Here is a 13,687-nt window from a genome sequence, read left to right on the forward strand (position 1 = left end):
AGAGAGGACAACAGTTGTCTGATATATTTTGGTGCTCCTTCGTTTGGTGAGTATATGTTAATGAGTGTTATTTCTTCTTGAAGTATTGTCCCCTTGATCATAATGTAATGACCATTGGGGTCTCTTTTTATTTTTTTGAGTTTGAAGTCTGTTTTATCTGATATAAGTATAGCTGTTCCTGCTTTCTTTTTTGGTCCATTTGCTTGTAGGATTGTTTTCCATCCTTTAACTTTGAGCCTATTTTTATCTTTTGTAGCTAAATGTGTTTCCTGGAGATAGCAAAAGGTTGGGTTTTGTTTCTTAATCCAGGCTGCAACTCTGTGTCTTTTTATTGAAGAGTTTAGTCCATTTACATTTAGAGTTAATATGGATATGTTAGCATCTGTATTTGCCATTGTGTTTGTCTTTCCTTTGATTTTATTTATTTATTCTTTTAATAACTTTTTTTTTTTTTTTGCCTTCTTTCGTTGTTATTCGTCCCTCTGAGGTTCTGGCTTTAGGATTCCTTGTAGTATTTTTTGGAGTGTGGGTTTAGTCTTAATGAAATTCCAGAGTTTCTGTTTGTCTGGGAAGGTCCTTATTCTTTCTTCATAGAGGAAGGAGAGCTTTGCGGGATAGAGTATTCTTGGTTGGCATCTGTTTTCTTGGAGTCTGTTGACTATGTCCCTCCACTCTCTCCTTGCCCGTAGTGTTTCTTCAGAGAAGTCCGATGTCAGCCTGATTGGTTTTCCTTTGAATGTTATCTGTTTCTTCCCTCTTGCAGCTTCATTATTTTTTCCTTGTCCTGGATTCTTGGGAGCTTTACTATTATGTGTCTTGCTGTATTTTTCCTTTCGTCGTGGAAGTTTGGTGTTCTTCTTGCTTCTTGTATATCAATTTTCAGCTCCTTCTTCACATTTGGGAAGTTCTCTTCAGTTATCTCCTGGAATATTTTCTCTGTTCCTACATCTCTCTCCTCTCCTTCTGGAATTCCTATAACTCTTATATTTCCTTTTCTCATGGAGTCAGATAGTTCCCGAAGTCTTTCTTCGTTCTTTTTCCTTTGTACTTCTCTTTCCTTTTCTGTTTTGGTTCTTTTTATTTCTGTGTCTTCAAGAGTACTTATTCGTTCTTCCATTTCATCTATTCTGCTTTCATTGCTTTTCCCAGAGTTCTTTAGTTCCTCCATTAATTCTTTGATCTCCTGTGTTTCTTTTGCTTCCCTCTTTATGGACTCAACTTCATTCTTCTGATCGTTGATTATTTTTCTCATATCATTGTTTTCCTTTATTACTTCTGTCAGTTTTTTAATCACAGCAATTTTAAATTCTCTTTCTGGAAGTCTCAGAAGTTCTTCCAAGTTACTGTCGTTGTAATCTGTTTTTCTTTTTGTGGTGTGCTTTTTTCCTGAGGAGTTGTTAGGTTGCGTGTGGTTCTTCTACTCCCTACTGTCTGTTTTCTAATTTGTCGTATGCATTGGGACACTGTGTTGCTTGGACTGGCCGGCATCTTGGGTGAACTTCTCCGCTCCCCTCTGGCTCCTCCAGGAGCCATCTCTGGCTTCTGAGGGAGCTTTCTGCTGGTTTCAGGCAGTCTTTACTGAAGAAATGTCCCTGTTCTAAAATGGCGACGCGGGACTCAGTCCCTGCGCTTCCGGTCTCAGGCACACTCTTCTGCGCACCCGGTCTGCCCCGGCCGTGGGTGCCTGTTCCCTCTGTGGGCTCAGACTGCTGGTCGGAAGGGGCCTGGAGTGGGCTAACTTCCCAGCTGGCCACTGTCTCCTCCGGGAGCCTTCTGCCCTTTTCAAGCAGTCTTAAGAAATTTCCCTGTTCTATGGGGTGTTAGTGACTTTTTTTCCCTGGTCGCTAGGTGGCGCCAGAGATCTCTCCTATTGTCCTTGGGGGGGCTGTTTTTCGCCTCCCCCCACCCTGTGGGACAGGGAACAGAGCGGGAATGGCAGGGTAAACCTCAGCGGCTTTGGGGTGCTGTGTCTGCCTTGTGCCCCACCGTCGTGGAGAACCCGTGCCCCGAATTTCGTGCCCCGGGTCTCAGTTCAAAGCCCTCAGGTCCAGGACGCGAGCTGTAGCCCAGTTCAGTGGCGCGGGAATGGCGCCTTTTGCACCTGCTCCCGTGCCTGGGCGCCTGGTTCCTGCTTACTCAGTGAGGGACTTTCACCCCATTGAGGGCCTCCGTGCATCTCCCCGCAAGCCTAGGTCGCAGGCGCGGGGGACCTGGGCAGCCGTGATCCTGATCCGCGTTTGCTTTTCAAGCGCGCCAAGCGCGCCGCTTTTCCACACAAGCTTACCGGCCGGCCCGGGGCTGAGTGCAGGTCTCCTCCAGAGTCTCTTTGTTCTTCTCTAATGGCGCCCGGAGCCATTCACTCACCGCTGCGGCGAATCCTGCAGGGTTCTCCGCAGCTCCCGTTCACGGGGTGTGGTGGCTGCAATAGTTCCTTTCCACTCACAGTCCCGCTTGCTGCGTAGTGTGTTCTTGTTGGTCATTTTAGTGTGTTGTTTCCCTCCTCTCTGCTGGTCGGAGAGTGCCGACTCTGTGGGTGGGGGAGGGGAGCAGGGTTCTGCGCTTTCCTCCCTTCTGGTCCTCTTTTATGGCAACTTTCTTCTTCAGGTAGTTTGCTGGAGTCGTCCGTTTATCTTCCCTGTCCCAGTTCTCACTGGGACCTGCCGCTTTTCCTCCCTATTAACTTTTTTTAATGGGAGATCTTACTCGCAGCGTCTCCTCGCCGCCATGTTGCTCCGCCCCTTAGAGGGCCATTTTGAGGCCAGTCTCTTGAATATACTCTTTGGAGCTTACCTCACTCCTGCTGACTTCCTGTCTTTGAGATGTGTCATGTCACACAAATGCCCTTGCAACTCAGGTCAGACCCTCTCAGACCACAGGACAGATGAATCAAGAGCTGCCGTCCAAGATTTAGGAGCCTCAAGAGGGGGTAGAATGGGACAGCAAACACCTCCCTCTGAACCTGAGCTCTCTCTCAAGTTTGAGAGGGTGCTGGGGCTTTCTTTTCAGTCGAGCCCAACATCCAACCTGGAATTAGACTAGATGAGTCAAAATTGATTGCACATTCTCTCTAAAGATGAAGTTTTGAGGCCAATAAAGTTGCCACCAGGCTCTGAACTCCAGCAGTTTGGGCAAAAGTAAGTCATTTCGTCTTTCTGTAAGGTAGAGTGGACCTGGCAGCATTTTTATTTTTACCTTTCCTGTCATTTCTGAGGCTGGCAGCCTAGAGGCAGGGCATGGAGAGGAGCGTAAATTACCCTGGAAAGGCCTAGAAAGATCTCATTTTAACTCTAATTGTGCCTTTCCCTTCTTACCTCTCCCTTTTCTCTCCCACTCTGTTTTTTGGTTTTTTGTTTTTTTTTTTCTTTTCCTCCCTAGTCCATACTTGAATGAGGTGGACGTAGGTTAGAGTAAGTGTGCTTATTGATGCCTCTCTGAATGGAGAAAGGGTTTCTTTTCCCACCACTGCTTCCCTTTCTTCTTCCACACTTCTATTTTAAGTGCCTTTTTTTCTTTCTCCCCACTCAAACTGCTCCCCCCCCACCCCCACCCAACTCTGTCTTTCTGGAAACAGGCCCAGCCTCACTCAGTTTTGTTTCCATGCTGCTATTAAAAGACAATGCCCAGCTCTAAGCACAAGGAGGTGCCACCCTCTGGGCTCTAGTCCTCCCAGGCAAACATCGATTCCCTGGCTGGGAACATGAGGTATTTTAAGTTTATTAGGTAATTTTAACTTCTGCAGCGGATTTTGTTGTTGCTTTTTGAATAGAGAAAAGCTCACTACCAGTTATACCCTGAAACTTCTCTTCAGTTGAGCTCAAATATCAACAAACCTGAATCCCAGGTCAAGAACCTCCCTTTTTGTTCTGGGCCTCTTTTAGCAAGATTGAAAATTATGCTGGGAACTTGGTGTCTGGTTACCGACAACTTCTTGACAGTTGGAAGAGATAAGTCCCCAGCCTTTGAAGAGTCCCCACATTTATTGCTGCACATTCTTTGCAGAGTCCCAAATAGTGCTTAAAACCCACTCCCATTAGCCCTCTTGTTTTTGGTTTCCTTTTAAAACTTTTGCTCACTTTTTTTTTAATGGAATGGATACTTTCTGCAGTTGCTGAAACACACAAATTGCTTTCTAAAATGATTAAATTAGGTTGGTTGAGGTGTAGTGTACATAACATTCACCCTTGTAATGTGCAGTTCTGTGGGTTTTGACAAAAGCCTTTAGTCTGGTAACTACCACCATAATCAAAATAAAGTTTTATCTAACTCAGAGTGAAGAGTCTGCCCTTCCTTTTACCCCCAGCTGCTGACAAACACTGATCTGTATGCTTTCCTTATAATTTGCCTCTTTCTGAATGTTAAGAAAATGGAATGGTGCACTCTGTGGCCTCCCTGCACTCTGGACATTGTGTTCAGTAAGCATAATGAATTTGAGATTCATTGATGTTACTGCAAGTAACAGTAGTTTCTTTTATTTGCTGAGTAATACTCCACTGTATGGATGTACCATAGTCTGTTCATTCACCATTTGAGAGACTTTGCATTGTTTGCAGTTTGGGAAGTTAGTAATAAAATCACTGCAATCATTTGCCTTCAGGTTTTATGTTAACATTTGTCTTCACTTCTCTGACTCCATAGAAGTTGGGTTGTGCTTTGTCTGCTAAAATGCATGTTTAACTTTGTAAGAAACTGCCTTCCAAAGTGGCTGTACTTTGTTGGGCTCCTTGACATTTTTTTTGGTTTTGTTTTTTCACTTTGTCTATTCTAATAGGTGTGTAACAGTACATCATGGTTTAATTGCTTTTGTGATGTCAAACATCTTTTTTTTTTTTAAGATTTATTATGCATACAAGAACTGGGGTGTAAGCCAGAGGTGGGGGGTTGTGAGAAGATTCACCCAAGAGAGTGAGGAACAGAACAGGCAGATGTAGTGAAATACACTGCAAGACAGGAGAGGTCTGCTCCACCATGTGGGTAGCTCCCTGGCCGGCCTGGGGTGGAACTCATGCTGCAGTGGCTGGCAGTAGTTTGGATGTGTCTTTAACCCCTGCACCACCAGGGAGGCCTGTCAAACATCTTTGCATGTGCTTACTTGCCATCTACAGATCTTCTCTGATAAAGTGTGTTACAATGTTGATTACCTTTTATATTGTTTTCTTCTGATCACTGAGTTTTTGCTGTTTTTTCCTCTTCTCCTCCCTCTCCAGTTTTAAAATACATTCTGGATCTAAGTTGATTATTAGATAAATGTTTGGTAATTATTTTTTTCCAGTCTATGAATTATGTTTTCATTTTCTTGACAGTGTTTATGGAGAGCAAGAGTTTTGAATTCTGGTAAAGCCACCAACCACTTTTTAAAATCACTTTCCACACAAAGCATATGCTAGACTTAATGGATCTCAAAACTGAGCCACCATCGATTTTTGATTCCACTTTTTATTTAGCAAAAAATTTTGTGGTCTGGCTTGTGCTCCATCACTTCATTTTGCTTTCACTTACGTTATCTTTGGCAAAACTGGCTTCCTTTTTTAAAACAAAGAAAGTTTTGTTGCATTTAATTACCCCCACATAAACTGCTGCCTGTGCTGGGTGATGAGGCCCAGTCATCAGCCAGACCTTCCCCCCCCACCCCCCTCCACCCCCCCCCCCAACTGACTCTGAAACACTGGCATTGTCAGGTGTGATGCAAATATGTGTCTGCGCAGAATTAATACTCACTGCCCTGCCACTAATGTAAGCTCCTTGAGGTCAGGGATTCTTTTTGTTTTGTTGTAAGAACAGGGTCTAGTGCTCAGTAAATAACAATTGCATATGAATGGCCAGACTAGATGTGCCAGGCGCCCAAGGCTATGGCCTCAGGATGTAGCCAAGGAAGGACTGTGGCCAGCACTGTGAACAACAAACTGGAATGCCCTGTCTGGAGGGTCTTACTAGCATCAGATTGCGGAGAGAATCCCAGGGTCCCAACCTTGATTGGCTTTCATAGGGAGGCCTCAGTTTCTAAGGGAGGAACTTAGGAAAGGACGCAACAGCATTCCAAGTGGATGTGCTGTAAAGAGAGCTGAATCTGTGTACCTAAGTGACTTGAAACCATCTGTGGAGTTGGCCCTACCGGCACAGATGATCTATCTGCCTTCTTCTGACGGTCATGGGGCCTGTATCTCTCCTCTCCCTTTCGCCCAACCTCCCACCCTCCAACTCCCCAATTGGTGGCGGGACCAGGCCAAGGTTGAAGTCATTGGCAGGGCTGAAGCCAGGGCTGTTTGTGGTGGGGCCCAGCTCTTCTCCACCCATCACCCCCACTTTTGTACTATTTTGGCTTATGGTATGTGGTTTCAGCATCCAGGCCAGCTTTTAATCACGACACAATCCCATCTTTTAAGGGTTGAGTGAGTCCTCCAAGAGAGGAAACTGCTGAAGAGAAGATTTTCCTCAAACGGTGAGGCTTTCTCTTCCTTCTAAGAGTCTTATTTTAAAGGTAATACAAGAGGAAAAAAGTGGGAACTCCAGATTTAGGGCAAGGGGAGAATCTGGGGGGGAGGAGGCAGGGTGTGTGTGTGTGTGAGAATCTAGGGAAAGGGGGTGTGTGTAGTGTATGTGAGTGAATCTGGAGGAAGGGTGGTGTGTGGTGTGTGTGTGCGTGTGGTGGGAGATAGTGGGGTGGCGGTGGGCCATGGGCAGGGAGGCGGCAATTCATGAAAAGTGGTCCCAGCTGCCCCTGGTTTACTGGCTAACCCCGGCTCTGCTCCAGCCTGCTATTCAGGGTGAGCTGCTATCATTAGTGGTTAAACATTTCTGAAAGTATTCTCTCTCAACTCTGACCGCATGCCCTTTCGGGGAAGGGAAGGAGGAGCCAGGAGAGGAAGGCGACCCACCCTGTTGTCATGCCCAGTTGCTTTGCAGAGGGACAGGGAACCTGGACCATTGGGAATTGTCCCAGCTGCTTAGAGTCCGTGCGGGTAACAGGACAGATGCCGCATTTTCTGTGCTGTCCACACGCCTACTGCTCCTTGAGGATCCAGCCCTCTGCTGTGGGCTGTGAGTACCCGATCAGAGAGGCTTTCTTTCCCTTTTAAGGGGATTCTTGGCTGAAATCAACCTTCTATTAACCAATTTTGTCTCTCAAACTCTCTTCCCTCAACACATATACACAGATCCGTGGCTGTTTTCCCTTTGGAACGAGTCTGTACTTGTTCTGCTTTCGATGAGGAATTGCGGTAAAATGCTCAGTACTGACATTTCTTCCCATGAAGTGGGGACTTTGAAATATTTTTCTTGACTGAGGTGTGGTTGACAGGTTTTGATTTATGAAATTAGCTCAGGGAAAAATAAGATGGAAAAAGAGAGTCCAAATTAAATCTTTATTTCCACAGCTTAGTTGGGCTCTTTCTCTCCATATTTAACTGCCATGCAGTATTATAGTACAAAAGACACCAGAGCTTGGTACATTTCTTCTTCTTTATGCTGTTGAAATTTTGGCCCAATAAAAACTTCTTTCTTTTTGAAAAATTGTGGGCTTTTTTTCCTTACTGAAATGTGTACAAGCTCAATGAAGTAGAAACTTCTGGATAAGCAAAACAGGAAATGCTGAAGGCATCCATTTCCCCAACACCCAAAGAAAGTCACTGTTAACATTTTGGCTTATGCCCATTTTGCTTGTGCTGGAGAAGGCAGTTGTGGGGACACTTCACAGTTGCCTAGGAGTTTTCTAGCATTGCTGTGTGAAGATCTGTCCTAATACACTGAACCTGGGTGTCTCACTAGAAGAGTAGGGGTGGAGTCCCCCAGCTAGGGAACTTTCTACTAGAGGTCATAATGTCACATTGGCTAAGACCAGTGGAAGTATAGTCCATGAAGAATTCAGCTTAAGCCCAGGCTTGCCAACCTCCACCCAGAGAGCATGGTCTCTTGACCCTAAGCCACTGAATTTATCTTCACATTTATCATCAAATGTGGTGTTATTCATGCTTTCTCAGAGCTTTTCTTTTCACTTAGATTATTATTGCTTGTATTTTTATATGAAAATCTTTAGTCAGGCTGGCTGGAAGTTATTTGATTTAAGGACTGAAGTGAGAATCTGTTGGAGGAGTCCTTAGCCTTTGCCCTATTGCTTACTTTCTACAGCACTGTTCTGTATTTTATTATCTTTAAAATGGGCACAATAATGGTAAGCTTCTTCCAGGATTGCCATGTTAAATGAGATTACACATAGGCACTGTAAAAAAATGAGATTACACATACACACCTGCTGTATATGGTACTCTTACCTCCCATGTCATGTGGTGTCATAGTATAGATTTTCTCTGTATCTCTGTTTCTCTGTCAGGAGAGGGTGGTGTCTGTCTATCTATCTGTCTATCTCTCTCTCTTCCTCTCTCCCCCATGTTAAACCCTTTTGACTTGCTAATTCACCTGTGTATATGGGTTGTGCATCACACAGAGACTGGTAACATGTATTTTTGCCATTGTATTTTTGCCTTCTGATTTATCTTCATATGCTTTGCCCATTTTTCAAGTGTGGTGTTATTCATGCTTTCTCAGAGCTTTTCTTTTCACTTAGATTATTATTGCTTGTATTTTTATATGTAAATCATTAGTCAGGCTGGCTGAAAGTTATTTGATTAAGGACTGAGGTGAGAATCTGTTGGAAGAGTCCTTAGTCTGCATGAGGTCTGGTCTTGCAGGGCATAGTCACATTTCTGGGAAGCTTGGGAAACTATCATCAGTTTACCTTACCTTGCAGTAAACATTTAGGAAAGTCCTGAAACTGTTTTGAATAAGTTACTTAGACCTGGTGAACACCAGACAGATGCCTAGACTTTCCCGAAGAGTCAGGAGTGTCTAGGAGTGGGGAGGCGGGCACAAAGACTTTCCGAAGAACAGGAGGGTACATGCCTCTCTCAGGAGACTAGTATAGGAATCTATATATTCCCAATGAGGAGTGTGGCTGACCTGGGAAGCCTCCACCTGAATGCATGCTGCCTTGAATTCTGCTTTGAGTTCTGTTATTTGCAGGCAGGTGATACATTTCAGCATCACCTGCCATAAAAGAAACTATATCCTTGGCTATATTTAAATTTACTTTTGTGTATGGAGTTTACTTTTGTGTAGAGAGTGACCCAGTTCCGTCTACACGTGGCTATCCAGTTTTCCCAACACCATTTGGCTGAAGAGATTTTCCTTTCTCCATTGTGTGTTCTTGGCTCCAGTGTTACAATATGTCAGTATACATATGGATTTATTTTTGGACTCTTGATTTGGTTCGATTGTCTATTTTTATTCTACCAGACTGTTCTAATTACTGTTGCTTTATAATATAATTTGAAATTGGGTAATGTGATGCCTCCATTTTTCCTTTTTTCCAAAATTGCTTTAGCAATTTGGGGTCTTTTGTGTTTTCATATATGTATATATTAAGTTTTTTTTTCCTTGAAAGATACCATTGGAATTTTGATAGAGATTTCATTGAAACTGTGTATATTACTTTTGTAATGTGGTCATTTTGACTACATTAATTCTCTCCATCCATAAACATGGGGTATCTCTCCATCTCTTTTTGTCTTATTCTGTATATGTTAACAGTGCTTTACAGTTTTTATTGTATAGATCTTTCACCTTCTTTGTTATATTTATTCCTGGATGTTAATTCTTTTTGATGTGACTGTAAATGAGGTTGTTTGCTTAATTACTTTTTCTTCTTATTTGCATGTAGAAATGCAACAGATTTTTGTGTATTTTGTAGCCTGCCACTTTACTGTGCTCATTTATTGATTTATTTATTTAAGATATATTTATTTATACAAGAACTGGGCTACAGGTCAGAGGCGCGGGAGGGTGAGAAAATTCACCAGAGACAAAGCGGGGAGCAGAACAGGCAGACGGACCGAAGACGCTGCTGAGGGGCTGAGGGGAGCAGCGGGCAAGGCAGGAGAGGTCTGCCATGCCATGTGGGCTTTTCCTTGGCTGGCTGGGAATGGAACCTGTGCTGCAGAGGCTGTGGACAGCTTCACAGCTCAGTTCTCAACCTGCTGCGCCACTGGGGAGGCCCCTCATTTATTGTTTCTAAAAGGTTTTTTTTTTTTTTGATAGTCTTTGGGTTTTCTATATATTATCAGATTCTCTGCAACTAATGATACTTTCTTTTCAAATTTGAATTCCTTTTATTTCTTGTTGTGAAATTGTTCTGGCTAAGACATCTAATACTAAGTAAAATGAAAGTGGTGATAGTGGTCACCCTTACCTTGTTCCTCCTGATCTTAAAAGAAAAGCTTGCAGTTTTTCTATTTTTTTTTAAATTTTTTTTTTTTATAGAGGCATGTTTTATTTATTTATTTGTTTGTTTTGCTTATACATGCACTGGGTACAGTCAGAAGTGCGGGAGGGTGAGAGAATTCACCAGAGCCAGAGCCGGGAGCAGAGCAGGCAGAAGGACCGAAGTACACTGCTGAGGGGAGCAGCAGGCGGCAGGCGAGATCTGCGCGCCATGTGGGACCCTCCTCTGGTGGCCGGGGAGCAGCTGGGGATCGAACCGGCGCTGCAGAGGCCACGGACAGCTTCGCAACCCAGCGCTCAACCGCTGCGCCACCGGGGAGGCCCTGCAGTTTTTCATTATTGCTTTTGAGATTGATTGTAGATTTGTGATATATAGCCTTTATTATGTTTAGATGCATTCCCTCCATTCCCATTTTGTTAAGAGTTTTTATCATAAGTGATGCTGTGTCTAGTGAAATGTTTTCTCTACATGTGTTGACATGATCATTCTCCGCTGAGTAACATTTAAATCATCTCATTATTGAAAAGTAATAGTAATACTAAATAATATAATGATCTCCTGTGACAAAACAGTTGAACTGAAAGGCAGGGCTGCTTAGACATTTTCACTGAGCAAATGAAGTCAGGCTATGAGAGGACCTTGAGAAGGCCTACTGCCTATTTCCTCAGGTTCCCTGCAGATGTCAAATAGGTTCTCTGCTGCTAGATCTCACCATCTTCTTTGTGATCTACATCCCTTCCTGCACATTCCTCATTTAGTTGGATGAATCTCTCAGTCATCTTTTTTAGATAAAACATGTCAATGTAGGCATTGACCAAGGTGGCTTAATGCCACTTGTCTTCTCTTCCCAAGGAAGAAACTTTCTAGTTCTAGAGAAAGGGATTTGGATAAATTTTTGGGCTCTTTTTGCCTAACAGGAGAAATATTTCATCTGTAGCCTGTTCAGTGATTTTGTTTATTTCTTACATTTGAGCCCAAGAAAAATAGTGTGATGGGCACAGGATATTTTGCCAGTTATTTCAGATGTGGGGCAATTAACTGAATTTGTTTACTTCAAATGGAAAAGTTTGCACAAAGTTGCCTTTTGGGCTTTGACCAGGAAGAAAGCTTACCTGGGCCTCTCTGTGTGGAGTCAGCTTCCATTGAGTAAAAGACTAGAGGGGCTAATGAACGTCTTATTACAAATAAATAGCGAGGGAATGTGGTGGCTCAGGTGGTATCATTTCTTATTTTTTCAGTTTTTTATATCTGTCTGCTTTATACTTTGAACCCCCAGGACTCACAGACATTCAGGTGGTTCAGCCAGAACAACCACAGGAAGCAGCGAGCAAAGCCCAGGTACCAGCAACCGGCACCGCCAGCCCATCAAGAACCCAAGCCATAGTGGCTTGGCCAATGGCACAGGTGAGTGACAGCCCAGAATGGCAGCCTGGACTGATGCCGTGGCCTCTAACTTGTTCTCATTTGGAGTCAGGACCTTGCTTGCTATGTCAGGATGTAGGGTGGGTGAGAGAAGAATCCAATACCAAAATGAATTTATGTCCACCTGTCTTTCCCTGGGCCCATGTTCTTTCATCTCTGGTATATTCTGTAGAGCCAATGTCGTTCTCCATTTTGCACTCTTCTGAAATATTCCTTCACACAGAATAAAAAGTATTGATTTTTCTATTCATTTCTTATCAACATTGAATTCCATTTGGGAGAAGATATTATTTACATATGACAAATCTTTTGTTTTATTCATTCATTCATTCATTCATTCATTCATTTATTTTAAAGATATATTTATTTATTTATGCATACAAGAGCTGGGGTACAGGCCAGAGGCGCAGGGGGTGAGAGGATTCACCAGAGACAGAGTGGGGAACAGAACAGGCAGATTGACCAAACGACACTGCTGAGGGGAGCAGCAGGAGAGACAGGAGAGGTCTGCTGCTCCATGTGGGTTGCTCCCTGGCCAGCTGGGGATCAAACTCGTGCTGCAGAGGTTGTGGATAGCTTCATAGGTTGCGTCTTAACCCCTTGCACTACCAGAGAGATCTATTTTCTTAATTCAGACTTGGGGAAAGAAGACTAAGTATTGATACTAAGAATGAGGTTAGAGAAGATGGCAACACTGGTGAGCAGGTTGGGATGCTGATTAGGGCAAAGTTAGGGCACACACTGTGGTCGTTCTCTTGAGTGTGTCTGTCCCCTCTAGAGATGATGGCCAGCTCTCCGACATCAACATGGAACTTTGCTGCATTTGACTCTGCTTCCCCATCAACGGGCAGCAAACGTCTTATTTCAAAACAAATTGTTTTTTGTCATGCTGTCTCTTTGGGACAGTGTTGATTTTTATTTTTATTTTTTTTTAAGATTTATTTATTTATTTATACAAGCACTGGGTATAGTCAGAAGGGGGGAGGGTGAGAGGATTCATCAGAGCAGGGAACAGAACAGGCAGACTGATGAAATACATTGCTGAGGGGAGCAGCGGGCGGCAGGAGAGGTCTGCACGCCACGTGGGACCCTCACCGGCAGCCAGGGATGGAACCGGTGCTGCAGAGGCTGCGGGCAGCTTTGCAGCCCAGTGCTCAAACGCTGCGCCAACAGGGGAGGCCCCAGTTTTTGTTTGATTTTTAAAGGAAAAAAATTTTGTTTTTCTAAACTTCTTGATTATCAATATCTAGTGACTGCTAATCACTTGGTAATTTGTCTTAATTTGGGGTTGTTGGGGAGGGACATGGATGTTTGCTTTGATAAACTGTATATAAGGGACATGGAGCTGTCTGAATTGGTCAAGTGACAGTGAAATAATTTTGTAGCTAATGGTGATCATAGAGCTGTGGCATGAAGGACCAGAAATCCAGAGCTGCAGAACTTTTCACAGAAGCCTTGTGCAGGCATTGCTACTGCCCTTTGTGTGACAGAACTATCGAGTGGAAAGAATCAGTTTGGATTTTCAGTTCTCTGGAAGTACCAAACAAGGGCTGCAGAGCCATTCTAAGGTGTTTAGTTATACTATTGAGGTGTTTAGTTATACTAACTGAGGTGTTTAGTTATACTATTGTCTGTGACAATGATGATAGCAAGGGGTCTCTTGGCCCCTGACCGGCTCACTGTGTGTGTGATGGCAGTCCTCCCTGGAGTTTGGGTCCTGACTGAAGGAATTGAGTCAGCCAATTTTCCCTGAGCCTTGAGGACTTGGAGTTGCTGGAGGTGAAGTGGATGAGAGGTCGCTACCTCCACTCGCCTGGCACACCCATGCCAGCCACATATCCAAGTGCTGTGACATCCAGTCAGAATTTGTCTGGGTTTTTCATCTCTATGAAGGGGACAGCAAGGTGGCAGTTGTGGACTGTGTGACAGAAAAACGTGTGCAACTCCATGAGTGCCAGTGAACCTACTTTTCTTAGAAAAATTAGTGGCTTTTTA

At 43.8% G+C, this 13,687-nt stretch overlaps 1 protein-coding gene across 1 annotated transcript in view; it reads left to right on the plus strand.

The window, feature by feature from the left end:
- WWP2 (WW domain containing E3 ubiquitin protein ligase 2) overlaps positions 1-13,687 on the plus strand; it is a gene marked incomplete at its 3' end in the record, with an annotated part of 120,720 nt that overhangs the window by 57,774 nt on the left and 49,259 nt on the right. Inside the window, exon 6 of the mRNA XM_084257197.1 lies at positions 11,547-11,674. Coding sequence (XP_084113323.1) covers positions 11,547-11,674 — 128 coding nt within the window. The remainder of the gene's footprint in view (positions 1-11,546; positions 11,675-13,687) is intronic.

Source organism: Talpa europaea, assembly GCF_964194135.1.
Source record: "Talpa europaea genome assembly, chromosome: 16".
In the NCBI taxonomy this organism is placed as follows: domain Eukaryota; kingdom Metazoa; phylum Chordata; class Mammalia; order Eulipotyphla; family Talpidae; genus Talpa; species Talpa europaea.